Source organism: Meles meles, chromosome 9, assembly GCF_922984935.1.
Source record: "Meles meles chromosome 9, mMelMel3.1 paternal haplotype, whole genome shotgun sequence".
Taxonomy (NCBI): Eukaryota; Metazoa; Chordata; class Mammalia; order Carnivora; family Mustelidae; genus Meles; species Meles meles.
The window spans coordinates 40,936,225-40,957,851 of record NC_060074.1 but is presented as its reverse complement, the minus strand read 5'-3'; the positions used below and the strand labels follow the sequence as shown (position 1 = coordinate 40,957,851).

Below are 21,627 nucleotides of genomic sequence, written 5' to 3'. Positions count from 1 at the left end.
GAAAAAAATGAACAAAATCCTAATCTCTCAGTCATAAGCCTGAACTTGCATCCAGAGCCAATCTGGATAGGGTCAAATGCAGTAAGACAGTAGTGAGTGGGAAACCTTCAAATATGAAGAGGAAGACATAAGAACACAGGAAGCCTGGGAGCCAAAAACGTTTAGTTGACACTTCTGGATAAATGGAATACATAGGTCTTAGGAAAAGAAGAGTAAGAAGCAATTTTTAAAATCTTAAAAATGATTTATAAAAATACAAAAATCCTGGCTATTTGAAGAAGAAATCTGCAGTAGCATTTTAAACTCAGAGAGTGTTGGAATATATGCTTATTTGAATACTTTCTGTACCCTTAGAATCTCATAGACATTTGTGTAAAAATGCAGAGCTGTGGTACATGAAGAAAATACAACTTATGCACGGCTGGAGCTAAGGGCCCTCATGGCAGAGGGGCAAGAAGTAAGGCTTAAAAGTTGGATGGAAGGGCAACTGGGTGGCTCAGCTGGTTAAGCGTCTGATTCTTGATTTCAGCGCAGGTCATGATCTCAGGGTCATAAGCAAGACTATAAAGTCCCAAAATCTAGATTGATATATTCTAACACTGGAAAAAGAGTCCAGAGCTAACCACATTATGTATGCCAGGATCCCACGCAGATGAACACATTACCAAACATGTATAAAATTGAAATGTACTTATCAATAGGATGCAGGGAAACCTGCATATGCTTTCCTATACCCTCACACAAGGTAGCTGAAAGTGCAAACTTCTATCATATCTGGAAGACAATTTCTCAAAGTGTATTTAAATGTCTATACCCTTTGACACAATTCTCTTGTAACACATGTGAAAAATCACAAAAGCAAAAAGAGCTTAAACTGTAGAACAGTTTGTAAAATCAAATTTAGGAACCACCTAAGTACCAATCAATGGGAGCTAATTTAAAAATCATGGGGCACTTGGCTGGTCAGTCCTTAAGAGCATGCTACTCTTGATGTTGGGGTCATGAGTTCAAGCCCTACCTTGGGCACACATCTGACTTTAAAAAAAAAAAAGCCATCTACAAGTGGAATTCTATGCAGTTGTTTAAAAAAATGAGGCAACTCTATTTACTGGGTTGAACTCACTAATATTCCTAATATTCAACCAATTCTCATCCACAAAAACTGCAATTCCATATGGTCAACCAAATGCATAAAGATATAAAGCACAGCAGTAGTAAGGAGCACAGAAAGGCCAGATTGCCTGAAACTGAATTGTGGTTCCTTTACTCCACTTCTCTGTGCTTATTTTCCTCATCTAGATAAAGTGGATAGGAAAAATATTTACATCTACTTCATGGATGGGTGCCAGCACTTTACACATGATGTGACAAGTGTTTACAACAGTGTCTGACACATTAAAAGCTGAACAAGTATTTGCTATCATCTCCTCAATACACGTTTAGGTGAAAGCAGTGAAGTGTAGAACTATGTGCACAGCATACTGTCATTTATGTTTATGTATGTATAGGAATAAATATGTAAGTGGTTGCAGAATTATTAACTATCCCTGGGAGGAAAACACAAAAAAACTGAAACAGTGGCTACTCCTGAGGAACAGTAGGTAAGTAGAATCAGGGTGATTCACACAACTGTTTTTCACTATGTGCGCTTTTTGAATTTTTTATATATATACATGTATCATCTATCCAAAAATCAGTAATTTTCTTTGATGTCAAATAAATAAAATATAACAATCTAAATAAGGCAGCAGCTATGTCATGCTTCTCAAACTGAGAAATATATTCAAGGGAAATGCCAAACCAAACCAGTGACGAGATATTTAAGCATCAATTTTATTTTAAGAAAAGTTTTTTCCAGGGTGCTTAGCTGGCTCAGACAAAAGAGCACATGACTCTTGATCTCAGGGTTGTGAGTTCGAGCCTCACGTTGGGTGTAGAGATCACCCAAATAAACTTTTAAAAGCTTTTGTTTTTCTTAGCTCATTTTATACATACACGCAAGCACACACATATATAGAAAGAGCACAAAATTAACTTGCATTTTAAAGAGAAAATATCTCCTTCGGGAAATTTAATATATGCAGCAAGAAGCTATTTTAGGTTATGAGAAATATTCACTTCCCCCATAAGGGTCATGGAGTGAAAAAATATGTAAAATTCTAGTCTTCAAATACTGAAACAATCCCTAAAGGGGTTGCCTGGTCATCCAAAGGACAAACATCAAAATGTTAATGAATCTTTTGCCAGCTTCAAGCACTGCTCTACTTTAGCATTTTCTTTAACATTTATTTGAGAGAGAAAGTAGGTACATGCATCCAAGTGGGAGGAGGGGCAGCGGGAGATCAAGAGGATTCCCCACTGAGCACAGAGCGAATCACACCTCCCATGAGATCATAACCTAACCCACCATCACAAAGTCTGAAGCTTAATTGACTGAACCACCCAGGTACCCCTATTCCAGCATATTTTATAAACAAAGAACCCCAAGTGTCAGGAAGTCCAAAATGATACATTTTTAATGAGTCCAGAAATGGACCTCATAATCTTCCATAACTACCATAATCACAGTATCTATCCAGACCTTATTAGCACCTTGAAATAAACCTTTCCATTATAAAAGCAGAATGAAGGTGTACCTCCTTAGTCATTCCAAAACTACTCTGGTTGTGTAGGTATTAGGGCAAACCTAAACTCTTCTTCAAATTGTTAAAGAAGAGTTCCCAGCAGCACTCTGCTGAATAATCTCTGATTTCACAAAAAATTTGGCACTTACTAATTCTAATTTCTTAGAAGTGTTACAGGATGTTTCTGGATGAATCAATTACTCATTCTATTGATTAAAATGTCTATCATGTTTTGGTAACTAGAAGCAAGTCCTCCCTATATATTAAAAAGCTCTTCTGGCCCATTTAATCTCTAAGAAGTCTAGGAAATAATTAAAAGGAAACTAAAGAGAAATTATTAAAAAAATATATAAATACCTTAAAAAGTTGCAAGATAATCACGAAAGATTAGAACTGGTATACGAAGGCATTATGTGCAATTTAAAAATTTGGGAAACAGGCTAGGATTAGAGTTAGCTTACATAAATCCATACATAGACTAGAAAAAGACTACTATCCAAAGAAAAATCAACAAAGAACAAAAAAATATAAATGCAAACATCTGGAAAATGTCACTACACTGGGGAAAGAAATGCAAACTAAAACAATAGAAGAACATTTTGCCAAATTTGCAGAGAATTTTTTCAATAAAATTATTCAATATTGGAAGTGCAGAACAATGCTTAATGTATATTATCACTTGTATAAAAGGGGGAAAACAGGGGCGCCTGGGTGGCTCAGGGGGTTGGGCCTCTGCCTTCAGCTGTCCTGTAATTGAGTCGGGTTCTCTGCTCGGCAGGGAGCCTACTTTCCCCTCTCTCCCTGCCTGCCTCTCTGCCTACTTGTGATCTGTCAAATAAATAAATAAAAATCTTTAAAAAATGGTTTAAAAGGGGAAAGACATATTTAATATTTCCTTGCAAAAATATATGATGGGGGCGCCTGGTTGGCTCAGTGGGTTAAGTCTCTGCCTTTGACTCAGGTCATGATCTCAGGGTCCTGGGATCGAGCCCCACATCAGGCTCTCTGTTCAGTGGGGAGCCTGCTTCCCCCCTTTCTCTGCCTGCCTCTCTACCTGTGATCTCCCTCACTCTGTCAAAAAAGTAAATAAAATCTTTAAAAAAAAAAAGTCTTTCATCTCTTTGGTTAAATGTATTATTATGTAATTTATTATTTTTTATTATATTATAAATGAAACTGTCTTATTCCCTTTGAGGATTGTTATTTTTAGCATATAGAAATACAACTAATTTTGCAGTGTTGATGCTGTCTGTACCCTGTGCTAAATTCATCTACCAGTGCTAACAGTTTTTTATGTGTGGGATTTTATGTTTTGGATTTTCTATATGTAGGATCATGTCACTCAAAAATAAACATAATTTCTACTTCTCTTCCTATTTGGATACCTTTTATGTCTTTTTCTCACCTAACTGCTCTGCCTAGAACTTCCAACACAATGCTGGGAATCAGTAAAGGCAGGTAACCTTTTCTTCTTCCCAATTTTAGGGGAAAAACTTTCAGTCTTCCACAACTAAGAATGATATTAGCTGTGGGTTTTTCATAAATGCCCTTAATCATACAGATGAAGGTCCCTGAGTTCTCAGTACACTGAAGTCCCTGAGGTCTCAGATCACTCTAAGTTTTATCAAGAAAGGTGATGAATTTTTCAAATACTTTTTCTGTGTCAACTGAGATGATCAAGTTGTTTTTCCTTCATTCTATTAAGTGGTTTATTACAATGATTTTATGTCCTACCACCCTTGCATTCTGGGGATAAATTCCAGTTGGTCACGGTATATAATCCTTTCAATATGCTATTGGACTCAATCTACATTACTATATTTTCACAACTGGAGATACACAAGGAAAACAGACTGCAATAAAACATACTAAATGTTAACAAGTAATTATCCCTACATGGTGAGTTTATGGGTAAGATTTTCTCCTTTATACCTTTCTGTATTTCCTACAAGTACTTTTATTTTATAAATAAATCTTTATTTTAAAGATTTATATAATTATATAAAATATAAAGATTTCTAAAAAAAAATAAAGATTTATTTATTTGAGGGTCGACTGGGTGGCTCAGTTGGTTAAGCATCCGCCTTCGGCTCTGGTCATGATCCCGGGACCTTAGGATCAAGCCCCATGTCCAGCTCTCTGCTCAGTGGGGAGCCTGCTTCTGCCTGCCACTGTGCCTGTCTGTGCTCTGTCAGTAACTAAAGTCTTTAAAAAAAAATTTATTTGGGGGACAGAGAGTATGAGTGGGAGAGGGAGAGGGAGAATGAATCTCGAGCAGACTCCACACTGAGCATGGAGCCCAATGCAAAGCTCAATCCCAGTACCCTGTGCAACCCAGGTGCCCGAGTACCTTTCATTAAAAATAACAGTAGATTTTTACTGATGTTAAGGGAAATATAAAGAAATTATAAATCAACATGAAAGTCAAACAATCCAATAAAACAATGAACAAAGAACACTAGCAAATCAAAAACCATAATGGCAGTAAGAATATGAAAAGGTGCTCAAGCTGCTAGTGACTAGTGAAATATAAAAAACAACTATCACAACCACTGTTTCGGTTGGACCACTGCCTTCGGCTCAGGTCATGATCCCGGAGTGCCGGGATCGAGTCCCGCATCGGGCTCCCAGCTCCGCAGGGAGTCTGTTTCTCTCTCTGACCTTCTCGTCGTTCATGCTCTCTCTCACTGTCTCTCGCAAATAAATAAAATATTAAAAAAAAAAACAAAAAAAAAAAAAACCAAGAGCTGGAAGGCTGCATAAAAATGAGACCTCTTGGGGCACCTGGGTGGCTCAGTTGTTAAGCGGATACATTTGGCTCAGGTCACGATCCCAGGATCCTGGAATTGAGCCCCGCATCGGGCTCCCTGCTCAGTAGGAAGCCTGCTTCTCCCTCTCCCACTCCCCTAGCTTGTGTTCCCTCACTCACTGTGTCTCTGCCAAATAAATAAATAAAATCTGTAAAAAAGAAAAAAAATGAGACCTCTCGTATGTGGCTGTAAGAGTGCAAAATGGCTTAAATCACTAGAAATAAATGTAGCAATACCCACGTTACAGGGCACCTGGGTGGCTCAGTTGGTTGAGTGACTGCCTTCAGCTCGGCACAGTCCTGGGATGGAGTCCCACATCAGGTTCCCAGCTCCATGCGGAGTCTGCCTCTCCCTCTGACCTTCTCTCCTCTTATGCTCTCTCTCACTGTCTCTCTCTCAAATAAATAAATAAAATTGTTAAAAAAAAAAAACAACAAACCCACATTACATTATCTGTATCTGTGCGTTTAAAAAAAAAACACCAAGAACTGGGGTGCCTGGGTGGCTCAGTTGGTTGAGCCTCTGTTCCTTGGTTTTGGCTCAGGTTGTGATCTCAGGATGTGGGATCAAGCCCCATGTCAGGCTCAGTGTGGGGTCTGCTCGAAATTCTCTCTCCATCTTCTCCCTCTATCTACCCTTCCCCACGGTCACACATACTCTAAATAAAATCTTTAAAAAAAAAAAAAACCACAAAGAACCAAACCCAACAAATTCAATTTCAAAACACAGGTCTAAGAATGATTATTGCAGCATAATTGGCAACAGCAAAATTTCAAGACAACCTAAATATATAACCAGAGGAGAGTAGAAAATCTAGGTATTTTCTCACATATGGAATACTATACAGCAGGGATGAACAAAATAAAGCTATGTGTATCAAAATAGATGAATCTGAAAATCATTATTGATGGACATCTGTGTGGCTCACTCAGCTGAGCTTCTGCCTCTGGGTCAGGTCATGATGCCTGGGTCCTGGGATAGAGTCCCACATCGGGCTCCTTGCTCAGCAGGGAACCTGCTTCTCCCTCTGCCTGCTGCTCCCCTGTTCATGCACGTGCATACTCACTCTCTCTCTCCCTCTCTGACAAATAAATAAATCTTTAAAAAAATAAAAATTATTACTGAAAGAAAAAAACAAGCTCAGAATAAAAACTATACTATGCTACCTTCAATATAAAATTCATAACCCTAACAAGGATACCTGGCTGGCCCAGTAAGTAGAGTGAATGACTCTCCAACTCAGGCTTATAGATTTAAGCCTCATGTTGGGTGCAGAGTTACTTAAAAATAAAATCTTTAGGGGCACATGGCTGACTCAGCCAATAGAGCATGTGACTCTTAATCCCAGGGCTACAGGTCCAAGTCCCACACTGGATGTGGAGATTACTCAAAAAAAAAATATCTTTAGGGGCTCCTGGACGGTTCAGTCGTCAAACGTCTACTTTCAGCTCAGGTCATGATCCCAGCTCCTGGGATCAAGCCCTACATCAGGCTCCCTGCTCAGCGGGGAGCCTATTTCTCCCTCTCCAGCTCCCCTGTGCTTGTGTTCCCTCTCTTGCTCTCTGTCATAAATAAATAAAATCTTTAAAAATAAAGTCTTTAAAAAATAACAATGATAAAATAAAATCTTTTTTAAAAAGTTTAAAACCCAGGCACCTGAGTGGCTCAGTAGGTTGGGCGTCTGCCTTCGGCTCAGGCCATAACCCCAGGGTCCTGGGATCAAGTCCCACATCGGGCTCCTTGCTTGGTGGGGAGTCTGCTTCTCCCTCTGCCTCTGCTGTTCCCCCTGCTTATGGTCTCTTGTGCTATCTCCCTCTCTCAAATAAAATACAAATATTAAAAAAAAATTTATAACCCTATAAAATGAAACTTTCATGGCATATGGATATACAAACACATAATGAAAATATTAAAACATGAATGAGAAAAATAATCCAATTCAAAGTAATCTCTGGGAAGGAAAGAAGGGAGGGGTACACCCACAATATGAGAAGTCTTATTTCTTAAAAAAAAAACACACACACAAATGTGTAATAATTTTAAGATTCATGTATTTCAATTATAAATATACTGGGATTTATAATAATATTCTATAAACTTGTCTATCCAAAAGACTTCATACTAAAAATATTTTTAAGAAAAATTAAACCAGGGGCGCCTGGGTGGCTCAGTGGGTTAAAGCCTCTGCCTTCAGCTCAGGTCATGAACTCAGGGTCCTGGGATCAAGTCCCGCATCCAGCTCTCTGCTCAGCAGCGAGCCTGCCTCCTCCTCTCTCTCTGCCTGCTTCTCTGCCTGCTTGTGATCTTCGTCTATCAAATAAATAAATAAAATATTAAAAAAAAAAGAAAAAGAAAAATTAAACCAAACTGCTGCCATACATCAAACCTATTTGAAAAGGAAATTGGCGAATTATGAAAAGAAACTTTACAGCCATCACTGGAGACAGTACCCTTTCTTTCTTTTATGCTTTTTATATCAATAAATACCTCCTGGCCATGAAAATATCTGCTGATAATCCTGGATGATACTGGATTTCATGAATAAAGACAGAATAGCCTGGTTCAGAAGAAACCATGAACAAAACAAAAAATATTTATGATACTATGGCAATGAAAATCACAAGAGATTAATATCACACCTTTCTTAGAACTTAACACAGTTTTAATAGAGATCTTCTAATAAGCATCTCCTTCTAAACAGAGTGATTTCTTCATGCAAAATAATGGCAGAAGGTTGTCATAAAAGTAATGGTGAAATGTTCTGGAATTAGATCGTTGTGACAGTTATACAACTCACGGTTATACAACCCACCGAACTGTATACTTTGTAAGAGTGAATATTATGACATGAATTATGTCTCAAAAAAACTGCTTTAAAAAACAAAAACAGGGGGCGCCTGGGTGGCTCAGTGGGTTAAAGCCTCTGCCTTCGGCTCAGGTCATGGTCCCAGGGTCCTGGGATCGAGCCCCGCATCAGGCTCTCTGCTCAGCGGGGAGCCTGCTTCCCTTCCTCTCTCTCCCCGCCTGCTTCTCTTCCTACTTGTGATCTCTGTCTGTCAAATGAATAAATAAAATCTTTAAAAAAATAAAATAAAATAAAAAATAAAAAACAAAAACAGGGGCACCTGGGTGGTTCAGTGGGTTAAAGCCTCTGCTTTCGGCTCAGGTCATGATCCCAGAGTCCTGGGATCAAGCCCCACATCAAGTTCTCTGCTCAGCAGGGAGCCTGCTTCCCTCTCTCTCTGCCTGCCTCTCTGCCTACTTGTGATCTCTGTCAAATCAAATCTTTAAAAAATAATAATAATAATAAAATACAACATAAAAAACAAAAACAAGGGATGCCTGGGTGGCTCAGTCAGTTAAGCAGGTGCCTTTGGCTCAGGTCATGATCCCAGGGTCCTGGGATTGAGTCCCACATCTGGCTTCCAGCTCAGCAGCGAGACTGCTTCTCCCTCTGCCTGCTGCTCTCCCCCCTTGTGCTCACTTGCTCTTTCTCTCTCTCTGACAAATAAATAAATAAAATCTTCCCCCCAAATAAATAAATAAATAAATAAGCAATGATGATTCTCCTATTAAAGTGGCATTCCACAGGCACCAGAGTGGTTGGTTAGTTGAGCATCGGACTCTTGGTTTCGGCTCAGGTCATAATCTCACCGTCACAGGATCGAGCCCCACGTGAGGCTCCACACTCTGTGGAGTCTGCTTGGGATTCCCTCCCTCTCCCTCTGACCCTCCCCATTCTCGTGCATGTACATTCTCTCTTTAAAATGAATAAATCTTTAAAAACAAACTAATCCTAATAAATAAATAAATAAATAAATAAATCAAGAAAGTGGCATTCGAACATTCCAACAAAGTTATTTTTTCCATTTTACTACAATTACTTTAAAATTTATTGAAATCAGAGGTGCCTGGGTGGCTCAGTGGGTTAAAGCCTCTGCCATCGGCTCAGGTCATGATCCCAGGGTCCTGGGATCGAGCCCTGCATCGGGCTCTCTGCTTGGCAGGGAGCCTGCTTCCCCACCTCTCTCTATGCTTGCCTCTCTGCCTACTTGTGATCTCAGTCTGTCAAATAAATTAAATCTTTAAAAATAAATAAATAAAAAATAAACAAATTTCTTGAAATCAGAAACTCTTATTTATCTTTGGTAATAGTACATCATAAATAAAGACAACACAAAACCTACTTTTGCACCAAAAATCTAACTTTCTTACAATATCATAAACAAAAATTGTTGACAGAAAAGTACATTTCAAGCTGAAGATCTGTATTTTTTCCCTTAGTGGTAGAATGCCTTCGTAAGCACGACCAAGTGGGATTTATTCCTGGGCTGCAAGGGTAGTTCAATACCTGCAAATCAATATGATATACTACACTACTAAAAGAAAGGACAAGAACTGTAAGATCATCTCAATAAATGCAGAAAAAGCATTTGACAAAGAACAGCACCCTTTTTTGATGAAAACACCTCACAGTGTAAAGATAGAGGGAACATACCTAAATATCATAAAAGCCATATATGAAAAGTCCACCATATATGAAAAGTGAGTATCATTCTCAATGGGGAAAAACTGAGAGCTTTTCCCTTAAGGTCAGGAACATGGCAGGGATGTCCACTATCACCACTGTTGTTCAACACAGTACTAGAAATCCTGGCCTCAGCAATCAGACAACAAAAAGAAATAAAAGGCACCTGAACTGGGAAAGAAGAAATCAAACCCTCACTCTTGGCAGAAGACGTGATACTCTGTGGAAAACCCAAAATCTCCACCCCAAAATTACTAGAACTCATACAGGAATTCAGTAAAGTGGCAGGATATAAAATCAATGAGCAAAAATCATGTGCATTTCTACATACTAACAATGAGATAGAAGAAAGAGGAATTAAAGAGCCAATCTGATTTACAATTGCATCCAAAACCATGAAATAACTAGGAATAAATCTAACCAAAGAGGCAAAGGATCTGTGTTCAGAGAACTACAGAATGCTCATGAAAGAAACTAGGGAAGACATAAAGAAATGGAAAAACGTTCCATACTCATGGACTAGAGAAATAAATATTGTGAAAATATCTATGCCACCTAGAGCAATCTATACATTTAATGCAAACCATATTAAAATACCATCAACTTGGGGCGCCTGGGTGGCTCAGTGGATTAAGCCACTGCCTTCGGCTCAGGTCATGATCTCAGGGTCCTGGGATCGAGCCCCACGTCAGGCTCTCTGCTCTGCAGGGAGCCTGCTTCCTCCTCTCTCTCTGCCTGCCTCTCTGCCTAGTTGTGATTTCTCTCTGTTAAATAAATAAAATATTAAAAAAAAAAAATACCATCAACTTTTTTCACAGAACTGGGAAAAATAATCCTAAAATTTGTATGGACCTGAAAAGACCCCAAACACCCAAAAGAATACTGAAAAAGAAAACAAAAACTGGCGGCATCACAATTTCGGACTTCAAGCTCTATTACAAACAAAGCTGTAATCAAGACTGTACAGTACTGGCACAAAAACAGACACATAGGTCAATGAATGGAACAGAAGACAGAACCTAGAAAGGACCCTCAACTCCATGGTCAACTAATCTTCCACAAAGCAGGAAAAGCATATCCAATGGAAAAAAGACAGTCTCTTCAACAAATGGTGTTGAGAAAACAGCCACATGCAGAAGAATGAAACTGGAACATTTCCTCACCATACACAAAAATAGACTCAAAATGGATGGGGGCACCTGGGTGGCTCAGTGGGTTAAGCCGCTGCCTTCGGCTCGGGTCATGATCCCAGGGTCCTGGGATCGAGCCCCGCATCGGGCTCTCTGCTCAGCAGGGAGCCTGCTTCCATCTCTCTCTCTCTGCCTGCCTCTCTGCCTGCTTGTGATCTCTGTCAAATAAATAAATAAAATCTTTAAAAAAAAAAAAAAAAATGGATGAAAGACCTAAATGTGAGACAGGAATCCGTCAAAATCCTAGAGGAGAACATAGCTAGTAACTTCTTCACCTTGGCTGCAACAACTTCTTGCCAGACACATCTCCAAAGGCAACGGAAACAAAGGCAGAAATGTACTACTGGGACTTCGTCAAGATAAACATCTTTTGCCCAGCAAAGAAAACAGTTGACAAAACCAAAAGACAACCAACAGCGTGGGAGGAGATATTTGCAAATGTTCTATCAGAAAAGGGCTAATATCCAAAATGTACAAAGAACTTATCAAACTCAACACCCAAAGAATGAATAATCCAATCAAGAAATGGGCAGAAGGGATGCCTGGGTGGCTCAGTGGGTTAAGCCTCTGCCTTCAGCTCAGGTCATGATCTGAGGGTCCTGGAATCAAGCCCCACATCGGGCTCTCTGCTCAGCATGTAGCCTGCTTCCCCATCTCTCTCTGCCTACTTGTGATCTCTCTGTCAAATAAATAAATAAAACCTTAAAAAAAAAAAAAAAAAAAAAAAAAAAGAAATGGCCAGAAGACATGAACAGATATTTCTCTGAAGAAGACAACCAGTGGGGCACCTGGGTGGCTCAGGTCGTGATCCCAGGGTCCTGGGCTCCCTGCTCAGAGGGAAGCCTGCTTCTCCCTCTCCCACTCCTCCTGCTTGTGTTCCCTCTCACTGTGTGTGTGTGTGTCTCTCTCTCTCTCTCTGTCACAGAAATAAATAAATAAATAGCTCTTTTTTTTTTTCCCCCCAAAGGAAGACATCCAATGGCCAACAGAAACATGAGAGGAAGCTCAACATCACTCGGCATCAGGAAAATACAAATCAACACCACAATTAGATACTGCCTTACACTGATCAGAATGGCTAAAATTAACAAGTTAGGAGACAACAAATATTGGTGAGGATGTGGAGAAAGGGGAACCCTCTTACACTGTTGGTGGGAGTACAAGCTGGTGCAACCACTCTGGAAAACAGCATGGAAGTTCCTCAAAAAGTTGAAAATAGAGCTACCCTACGACCCAGCAATTGCACTACTGGGTATTTGCTTAAAAGATACAAATGTACTGATCCAAATGAGTACCTGCACCCCAATGTTTACAGCAGCAAAGTCCACAGCAGACAAAGTATGGAAAGAGAGCCCATCTGTCCATCAACAGATGGATAGGTAAAGAAGATGCAGTATATATATAAAATGGAATACTACTCAGCTACCAAAAAAAAAAAAAAAAAGAAATTTTGCCATTTGCAACAACGTGGATGGAACTAGAGTGTATTTGTACAAAGCAAAATAAGTCAATCAAAGAAAGATGATTATCATATGATCTCACTCATATGTGGAATTTAAGAAACAAAACAAAGGGTCATGGGGAAGAGAGGAAAAAATAAAATAAGATGAAATCAGAGAGGGAAACAAACCATAAGACTCTATCATAGGAAACAAACTGAGGACTGCTAGACGGGAGAGAGGTGGGGAGATGGGATAACTGGGTGATGGACAGACATTAAGGAGGGCATATGATGTAATGAGCACTAGACGACTACTGAATCACTGAACTCTACCTCTTGAACTAATAATACATCATGTTAATTAATTCAATTTGAAAAAAAAAAAAAGAAGAATGGGGGCACCTGGGTGGCTTAGTGGGTTAAGCAACTGCCTTTGGTTCAGGTCATGGATCGAGCCCCACATTGGGCTCCTTTCTCCCTCTTCATCTGCCTGCCGCTCCCCTGCTTATGTTCTTTGTCAAGTAAATAAATAAAATCTTTAAGAAAAAAAAAAAGAATGCATTGGTGAGAATTCAGGTTACCAACTACTTCTGAAAAACTATTATTTTTCTGAAAAGAAGGCCCTATGTCCCAAAAAATACCTCTTTACTCAAATAAATTATAATGGATGATTCCCATTGTCCTTAAGGATCTAGAAACATTTCCTTGCCTCTATATCACACTCAAAAAGCTTCAGGACTAAAGCAGAATCTCGCCAACTATGAGAGGCATCCACACTTCAAGTGAACAGAAAGAAGAAAGTAGATCTGTGGGGATGGAGGGCCTTAGGGTGTAAGTAGTAACTTCCGATTCTCATGACTCGGTGGAAAGGAACAAGGGTTTGACCTAAGGCTCAAAGGTAAGCACAAACCTGTTCTTCTTCTGTAAAGGGTACAAGAGCCAACGGAGGCAGGGGTTCCTCCTGTAGGATAGGCAGAAATTCTTTATCCAGTAGGTCTGAAGGTATCTGTATAACCAAACACATGACCATGAAATTAATGCTATCCCTCCAACTACAAAAAGTATAAAATAAGAAAAAATACCCTTTTGTCTGCATCTTGGTGATTATAATAAGTATGGAGTAAAGCTTATTCAACAACAATTACCTTCAGTAGTACTTACATATTCTGAGAGGGTCAAATATTAAAAACCCCAGTCACCTCCCTCTTCCTCCCATCAGACCACCACTTTCAGATATGATATACAGCACTAACTCTGTTATTCCAGAGTACAGAGTGGAAGAATAAAAATCCTTACGTTTAACTCAAGGCCACAAGGTACTAATGAGAGTTTCATAAACAATTTTATCTGTTCTTAGCAACGATCATTAAAATTTGAGATTCCAGGGGTGCCTGGGTGGCTCAGTGTGTTGTTAAAGTCTCTGCCTTCAGCTCAGGTCATGATCCCAGGGTTCTGGGATCAAGCCCCGCATCGGGCTCCCTGCTCAATGGGGAGCCTCCTTCCCCCTCTCTCTCTGCCTGCCTCTCTGCCTACTTGTGACCTCTGTCTGTCAAATAAATAAATGAAATCTTTAAAAAAAAAAAAAAAGTTGAGATTCCGCAAATCATTAGTAAAAGTTAAAACAAAGTATATTTAAAAAATAGAAAATATTAAAAAAATAGAAAATATTATCTCTCACTAGTCAGACAGTAAGTACGTTACACTGAGTTTTGATCATTTATAAGTGACACAAACATGACATATTTTAACATTCTCTCAACTGAAAACTGTATATATTTAATACAAAAAGGGAAAGAAGAGAATGCTCCTCTTCTCACTTCTAACTTCTAAATGAAGAGTAAGAGGTGCAACTAAGAGAGGTGCAGCCATCAAACTGGGATAGAAAATGGACATAAAGCAGGCATTAAAAGGAAATTAAACAAAGTATTAAGTGCTGAATATTCCCTGTTTCCATGAAGTTTTCTACTCCTGTAACAAAATCTTAGGTCTTCTCTAAAAAATACTGAGCTCCTTACACTTAGAAGATTCTCTGCCAATGACTGCAGGTTTCAAAGCAGGAAAAAAACAAAACAAAACAGAAAACCATGGTACTTCATCTATCAATATATCACTGTACATACCCTAAAACTTCATTCATAATTCTGAACTCTTTACTTTTCTCTTACCTTGTTATCTTTAAGGAAAAGTGCTAACATTTCTTCTCGACCATAACGATAGTCTGCTAACTTATACTTCGGTAAAGCGGGAGAAAGAGGAGGGGACGTGATACTCCCACCACTGGACAGAGCCCGGAGCCTAGAATAGGAGAGACATAAAAAATGAAATGTCAAATATTCTGGCACTAAGAACTTCTATTTTTATATACTACAAAAGTGTTCATTTTAGTTCTTTAAAAGAACAGAGAGAAATCCCATTTTCTCAAGGTATCCAAGATTTTAGCTTTAATATAACCTGCTGTTATAGCACATTAAGAGAACAGTTCATTGAGAAATAACCAGACGACCATGTGGTAACTCCTCACTTAAAAGGTTATCATGGCATGTCTCTGAGAAATCTGGGGGTGAAGAGGTGACTATTTCAAATCATTAAAGGAACAGGATTAAAACAGAAGTGAAATATCACCTTATACCTATTAGATTAGTAAGAATTAATAAATCTGACAATACCAATTAATAAATCTGGAATACCAGTTGTTGGTAAAGATGTAAAACAATGGAAATTATCAAGCAGTATTTGTGGGATTATAGTGGAACCATCACTTCAAAGAATGATCTGCTAACATTTAACAAAACATTAATATTTGTTAAATAAGAACATACGCTATACAAAAGAAAAAGCAAAACATAGAAGCTTACAAAAAAGATAATACAAGCAAACCTGAAAACAAATTTATACTGTTTAAGAATACATATAAAATATAGTAAGTATAAAAACAAACATGAATTGACAAATACAAAATTCAAGATAAGGTTCTATCTGCAAAGGGAAGGAAAATATATTGGGGCGCCTGGGTGGCTCAGCGGGTTAAAGCCTCTGCCTTCAGCTCAGGTCATGATCCCGGGGTCCTGGGATCGAGCCCCGCATCGGGCTCTCTGCTTGGCTGGGAGCCTGCTTCCTCCTCTCTCTCTCTCTGCCTGCCTCTCTGCCTACTTGTAACCTCTATCTGTCAAATAAATAAATCTTTAAAAAAAAAAAAAAAAAAGGGAAGGAAAATATAAAGGCTGTTTTAATTATACCTGCAATGATTTATTTTCTCATTCATGCTATACAGAAATGTTTGTTACAATTTTATACTTTTATATGCCTATAGTATTTCACAATTCATTTTTACTGGAAGCAATGATCAGTATGTTGAATGTGAAAATGCACTGAAGAGTTAATACAAGAAAAAAAATTTTAAGCCGTATTTACTTCTAGGAAAAAAAAATATATATACTCCAAGAGGAATGGAACTGGGGAAGAAGGAACATTTATAAGATGCTTTTATTTAGAGAGGAAAAAAAAAAAAAAAGGTGGGTGAAGCTCAGCAAAAAATGGCCATAATAAAATCCCACTGCAGCACTGTGTCAAACAGCAAGTAGCAAAACCACTACCAGCAGGAGCTCCTTATCTGAGGGCTGCCTGAATTTCTATAAAGTAGTTAAGTATCAAGGGTAAAGGGGACCAAGGTACTTTTTACTTCAGTAGTTTAGCCTAAAGGAAAATTCAATTGAAGCATTAAAATATATTCCCCAAATTGTTAGGCTTTATTCATATACGCAAAAAAGGAAATGATCCACACATTTAAAAAAAAAAATAGAAGGAAAGCAGAACATTACTTGTATATTAGTCAAGAATTATATGTGCATAAATATAAAAATGTGTTTATATGTACAATACAGAAAAAAGGGGGGATATATTAGTAAACTCAAGATTGCTAGGGTCTTTTTTCAATGTTTCTATCTTCTCTTTCTACTTACCTTTTTTTAACATTTTATTTATGGACGATTTTGAACATATGTAAGAACACCAAGAATTACATAACGAACTCCGACATACCACTCACCCAGCCCCCAAATCAATAACCCATGGCCACCCCTGCTCCTTCTACCACTCCATCTAACCCTCCTCTGATACTGTTTTCAAGGACATCATATGCTTTCAAAAATTTTTTTGAAGGAAACTGTTTCCAAGATTTGGGGGGGGACTTTTTTTTTTTTTTTTAAGATTTTATTTATTTGACAGAGACACAGGGAGAGAGGAAACACAGCAGGGGGAGTGTGGTTGGGGGAGAAACAGGCTTCCTGCTGAGCAGGGAGCCCAGTGCCGGACTCGATCCTAGGCCCCGGGGATCGTGACCTGACCCGAAGGCAGATGCTTAACGCGACTGAGCCACCCAGCCACCCCTGGTGGAAATTTTTGAAGGGAAGTTTTGTCATCAGTAAATACTCTGGAATGTTCTCTCCGAAAGAATTTTTTTTAGTCTGGATTTTGCTGATTTTTATCTCTGTAATATACCTTAACGCATTTCTCTGTTCTCTGCATTTCATGTACATTGGTGACTGGATGTAAAGACCTGATCTGATCTGGAAAGACTACTTTCATGTAGTGGTGTGTTATACCATTTGGAAGCACTTACTGCCTAGTCCGTTTTTTGAGTCTAGCAGTCCCTGAAGACCAATGCCAAGGTGCCTAAGTTCATTCATTAAAGTTACAAAGTGATTTTATTCTATTATTCCTTCTTTATTAGCTGGAGTATTTCTATAAAGAGAAATTTCTTTCTTAACACTATTTAGTACTGTTACCCAATAGTATAGTTCATATAGGAAAGAAAAAAGTCTTGATTCTTCTAATTAGTTTTCAAAATAGGGACTTAATTCCCTAGCATCTTCCAATGGTAACAAATAATTTTAGTTAAGTTATTTCACTGCAATTATTAACAGTATTCAAATTCTCATCTTTCAAGTAGGCTGCACACTTAATGAGGGGCTTAAACTCATGACCCTGATATCAAGAGCCACATGCTCCACTGACTGAGCCAGCCAGGTGCCCCTCAAACTGTCTCATCTTTGACCAGTGGGAGACTCTTCAGGTAGGCTCTTAAATCCTTCCGACACACCCTAACAGCTTCTTTTGTGTTAAGTCAATATGTGCTATGTTCTAGGCATAGCTTGTATTTCTTGCCTCAGGTCTAGAATCAACCATTTCTCCTGGGAGCCTGATTCTCCCTAATGCATATTAAAAATGCAAACTGGGTGCTAGGAGTGCTTATTGCTACTAGGCTGGTCTTTTGTTTTCTTTCCAAATATTGGACATAGCGGTCATTTAGTCCAACTCCTGTGAGACAGTTGGAACAACCAGGGAAGAAAACAACATGCACATGAAGAAGTGGTCCAACCACTGCTGGAGGGCCCTCCACAAACTGCTCTCCATCAAATTCATGTATAGCTGGGCTTTTTCTTGAAAAAGTGGAATTAATATCCACTGAGAACTGAGGCTGGGAATTTACATATGAATTACTTCACTTCATTTCATTTCAGCTTCACAACTCCAGGAACAGACAAGGGTTAAACAACTTGCCCACACTCAGCCAGCAAAACAAAGATTCAAACCTAGGTCTTCATGACTAAAAAGATCAAAACTCCCAAACTTTATTTAAAATTGCAAGGTTTGGGACACCTGAGTGGCTCAGTTGGTTAAGCATCTGCCTTCGGCTCCAGTCATAATGTCTGGCTCCTTGCTCAGTGGGAAGCCTGTTTCTCCCTCTGCCTGTGCTATCTCTCAAATAAATAAAACCTTTTAAAAAATCAATCAAATAGGCAAGGTTTACTTTGCCAAACATTAATTTTAAAATATATATATTTTATTATAAATTATTTTAGGGGCGTCTGAGTGGCTCAGTCGATTGAGCGTCCAACTCTTGATTTCAGCTCAGGTCATGAACTCGGGTTCACAGCAGGCCCCTCATGGCAGGCTCCATGCTGGCCTGAAATTCTCCTTCTCCCTCTATCGTTGCCCCCCCCCCGGCCCCCGCAAACACATACACTCACACTCTCTAAAATAAATAAAATCTTTTTTTAAAAAAAGAAACTATGTTGAAGTATCTTTCTTATACTAAACCAATATGCTTGCCACTCGTTCAACCACTAGAGGGCACATCTTAGATGCTCTTTCAAACGAAAAACATCCCCGTACTGGCAAATAGTCACAATGTCTCTTTAGAGACTTTCCTTCTCCTGGCTCAACATTAATTTCTTCATCTGCTCCTCATAAGGTTTCAAATCCACTTACCACCCTGGTCCCTTCCAATGGGCCCTATGCCCACTGCCCAAGGACTGAATGTCCAATGTCGAGGACTGAGTGTTTCTTATAAGTCCCAGATTTAAGAGTAACATAACCAGAGTGCATTCTCAAGAGATTCCTCCAGGGCTGTGAAGAGAACGAACTAAGGCAAACTGAGAGTAATTCAAACTAAGATAGCAGCCTGAATGAGGAGATCTGTGCTCTACTCAATAATCGGCAAATCCTGTTCCAAGTCCCTCTTCACCTACAGATATTTGTAAAAGCTAAAAACGCACCTGGGTAACATCCCTCCCTAAAAGCCCACCAATGATCTTTAACCTCTCTTTTGACAGTGAGTTGTTTAAAAACTCTTTAATGCAGAATCCCCTCTAGCTATGCACCACTGCTCATCATTCCTCTTCATTTCAGAAACATCTCCACATCCATACTTGTCACTTCAAAACCCAGCCCAAAAAAGAAACAAAAAAACACACTGGCATAATCTGGCTTCTCTCCTACAACTCCACTGCTCCAGTGAAGTTCATCAATAACCTCACACAAATCCAAGGGACAATTTCCTATCAGTCACCTTCTTCTTTCTGGTCATACTGAGATCTGTTTAACACAGATCTGTTTAACACAATATGAGTAGTAGTAACTGATGGGTAGCATTAGAAGACCTCCTAAAACCCCATGATATCCCCCAAATCTTCACTTATTATTGTCCCAAATCTAAACTTCAGTTTATGAAGGCAATCTGGAGTGTCCATGTAGATGTGTGAAAGTATAGGAGTCAAAAAACATTTCTGGGTAAGCTCCTGATTCTCAACTCCAGCTCTGACCTCTTCCCTAGAGTTTTTAAGTCTTTCATATGAGCCTCTCAGCTTTTGCTTTAACATCCCCCAAACCCTACTCATGAGCTTACTCATCTCAAACCCCTTCATCATCTTAAGGCAGATAAGGACATCACCATCTACTCAACCACTGGATTAAGAGTCTGGGAGTCATCCTTTACTCCTCACCTTCTACCATGTCCCATACCCAATTACCACATCCTACCAGTTTTAGATCCTAAATCTCTCAAGCCATCCTATCGATCTTACTATCCACACTTTTCTTTCTTACCTGGACTGCTACAACAGCATCCTAAGTGATATAACTAGTCATCGTTCATCCTCCACACTACTACAAATATATCTCAAACGCAAACCCAAATAAAATGTTCCCTGATCAACAACTCTTCATTGGCACACAATGATCAAATAAAATCGAGTTTCTTAACATAGAAAGGATGCCTCCAAGCTCATCTCTCCCACACTTCATAGTATAGTAAAGACAGTGTCTCAGAATTCCTCTCTTAAACTTGCTGTTTCCTGCCCCCTTGTCTTTACACATGCCTTTTCTGCTATCAGGAAAATTTTATTTTTTCAAGCCATTTTCACTTGTAGGGAGGGAAGACTGCTGGGGGAACAGAAAAGTTAAGTGCAAGGAGGAAAAGGAAGAGTCAAGTCAGAATGAGGAGGATGAGGAGTTGGAAAGAGAATGGTACAGGGAAGAGAGCTCAAAATCCTCAATACCTGGGCTAGACACAAGTACCAGCTAAGCCTTCATGGAACTAACTGGCTAGAGGAAGAAAAAGCCAATAAAAAGTCATGCAAATAGGGGCACCTGGGTGGCTCAGTGGGTTAAAGCCTCTGCCTTCGCCTCGGGTCACGATCTCAAGGTCCTGGGATCGAGCCCCGAATCAGGTTCGGGTTCTCTACTTAGCAGGGAGCCTGCGCTTCGCCTCTTCTCTCTCTGCCTGCCTCTCTGCCTACTTGTGATCTGGCTCAGTGGATTGGGCCGCTGCCTTCGGCTCGGGTCATGATCTCAGGGTCCTGGGATCGAGCCCCGCATCGGGCTCTCTGCTCTGCAGGGAGCCTGCTTCCTCCTCTCTCTCTGCCTGCCTCTCTGCCTACTTGTGATCTCTCTCTCTGTCAAATAAATAAATAAAATCTTTAAAAAAAAAAAAAAAAAAAAAAAAAAAAAAAAAAAAAAAAAAAACAATAAATAAAATCTTTTTAAAAAAAAAGGTCAGGGCGCCTGGGTGGCTCAGTGGATTGAGCCGCTGCCTTCGGCTCGGGTCATGGTCTCAGAGTCCTGGGATCGAGCCCCCGTCGGGCTCTCTGCTCTGCGGGGAGCCTGCTTCCTCCTCTCTCTCTGCCTGCCTCTCTGCCTACTTGTGATCTCTCTCTCTGTCAAATAAATAAATAAAATCTTTAAAAAAAAAAAAAAAAAAGGTCATGCAAATAGACATAAAGCTATTGAAAGATTTTGGAGAAAACTTGACCCAATTTATATCTTAAGATTGCTCTGGCTGCTGAACAATGAGAAGAATGAAAGCCAGAAAACATCAGGCCACTCCTGCAATTGTTTATGTCAGAGATGGTGGTTGACTTATAGTAGGGTGACAGCAATGCAGGTGGAGAAAAATGAACAGATTTAAGAGATATGTTGAATGGGGCGCCTGGGTGGCTCAGTGGGTTAAAGCCTCTGCCTTCGGCTCAGGTCATGATCCCAGGGTCCTGGGATCGAGCCCCACATCGGGCTCTCTGCTCGACAGGGAGCCTGCCTCCCCCTCTCTCTGTGCCTGCCTCTCTGCCTACTTGTGATTTCTGTCTGTCAAATAAATAAAATCTTAAAAAAAAGAAGAGAGATGTTGAAGATGAAATGGAAATGGCACTGGAATCGACTAGATGTAGAGATACAGAAGTAAAAAATATCCAGGATAACT

At 39.5% G+C, this 21,627-nt stretch overlaps 1 protein-coding gene across 9 annotated transcripts in view; it reads right to left on the bottom strand.

The window, feature by feature from the left end:
- GIGYF2 (GRB10 interacting GYF protein 2) overlaps window positions 1-21,627 on the bottom strand; it is a 147,833-nt gene that overhangs the window by 92,385 nt on the left and 33,821 nt on the right. For all 9 annotated transcript variants that reach the window (XM_046018605.1, XM_046018608.1, XM_046018610.1 and 6 more), the window contains 2 exons: window positions 14,759-14,888; window positions 13,504-13,599 (listed from right to left, as the gene is read on the bottom strand). In XM_046018605.1, the coding sequence (XP_045874561.1) occupies window positions 13,504-13,599; window positions 14,759-14,888 (226 nt within the window). The remainder of the gene's footprint in view (window positions 1-13,503; window positions 13,600-14,758; window positions 14,889-21,627) is intronic.